The sequence below is a fragment of the Piliocolobus tephrosceles genome, chromosome 21 (genome assembly GCF_002776525.5).
Source record: "Piliocolobus tephrosceles isolate RC106 chromosome 21, ASM277652v3, whole genome shotgun sequence".
In the NCBI taxonomy this organism is placed as follows: domain Eukaryota; kingdom Metazoa; phylum Chordata; class Mammalia; order Primates; family Cercopithecidae; genus Piliocolobus; species Piliocolobus tephrosceles.
In genome coordinates this window covers 2722699-2723704 of record NC_045454.1, presented here as the reverse complement: position 1 = coordinate 2723704, position 1006 = coordinate 2722699, and the positions used below count along the sequence as shown (strand labels likewise).

General features: G+C 46.6%; 1 protein-coding gene across 1 annotated transcript; it reads right to left on the bottom strand.

Annotated features, from left to right (window-relative positions):
• Positions 1-296: 296 nt before the first annotated feature.
• Positions 297-1004, bottom strand: LOC111531830 (putative zinc finger and SCAN domain-containing protein 5D; the record flags this gene model as incomplete). Its single annotated transcript, XM_023199144.3, has 1 exon — positions 297-1004. A coding segment is annotated over one exon (708 nt), but the record flags the coding sequence as incomplete, so codon positions are not given.
• Between the last annotated feature and the right edge of the window lie 2 nt (positions 1005-1006).

Genomic DNA, 1006 nt, shown 5'->3' with positions numbered 1-1006 from the left:
TGTGTATTTAATCTGGACACCCTATTTGACAATTTTACTTTACAGCAAAACAGTGGGTAATAGCATGTCAATCAAAAGGCTCAGTTTTTTGTTATAAAATACTGAAAACTAATTAAACTAATTAGATGTGTATTGAAAGAACAGCAACACAAACCCAATAGGCATAATGAAACAAAACAAAACTCAGTGGGGAGAATGAATATTTCCTCAGACATCCTGGCGATTCCTACCTAGGGCACTCCCTCTGTGTGCCAGGCGGCCGTGCACCTATGTTATCTAATAACATCAATGAAAAATCATCCTTCACATTCTCTGGGTGCAGTGGTTTCTGGATGTGTTTTCTGGTGGTATTTTAACGTTTCAGGCCGACGAAAGGCTCTCGAACACTTGGAACATTGATAGGGTTTCTCTCCGGAGTGGATGAGCTTGTGCTCATTTAGGTTCTTCCTGTAGGTGAAAACTTTCTTGCATTCTTTACATTTGTAGGGCTTCTCTCCTGTGTGGCTCCTCTTGTGACATTTCAAGGAGAACCTCCTGTTGAACCGTTTGTGGCAGACGTCGCATGTGTAGGGCTTCTCACCAGTGTGGATTCGCTGGTGAACGCGGAGGTCTGAGAGCTGCATGAAGCACCTTTCACAGACATTACATTGAAAGGGTCTCTCTCCTGTGTGTGATCTCTTGTGGATGACTAGCTTGGAATTACACATATACCTCTTACTGCACACGCCACATGCAAAGAGCAGCAGTTCCTTGGCTTCTTGGCCAACAGGCTGACTGCCTGTGCCCGCAGGGCCTGGGGAATGAACTGGATTGATCCCAGCTTGTCCCAGGGATTCTCTGTTGCCCACAGGTGTGGCTCCTCCTTGGGGCTCTTCTTGGGAAATGGAGGAGGCATCTGGTTTGCTTCTTTTGGGACCTCTGAGATTCGGAGCGTCTCCTCTGTTCCCGCTGTAAGTCGAAGCTTCTCTCTCCACAACGCAGGCAGAAGGTGTGTCAGCATCCACAT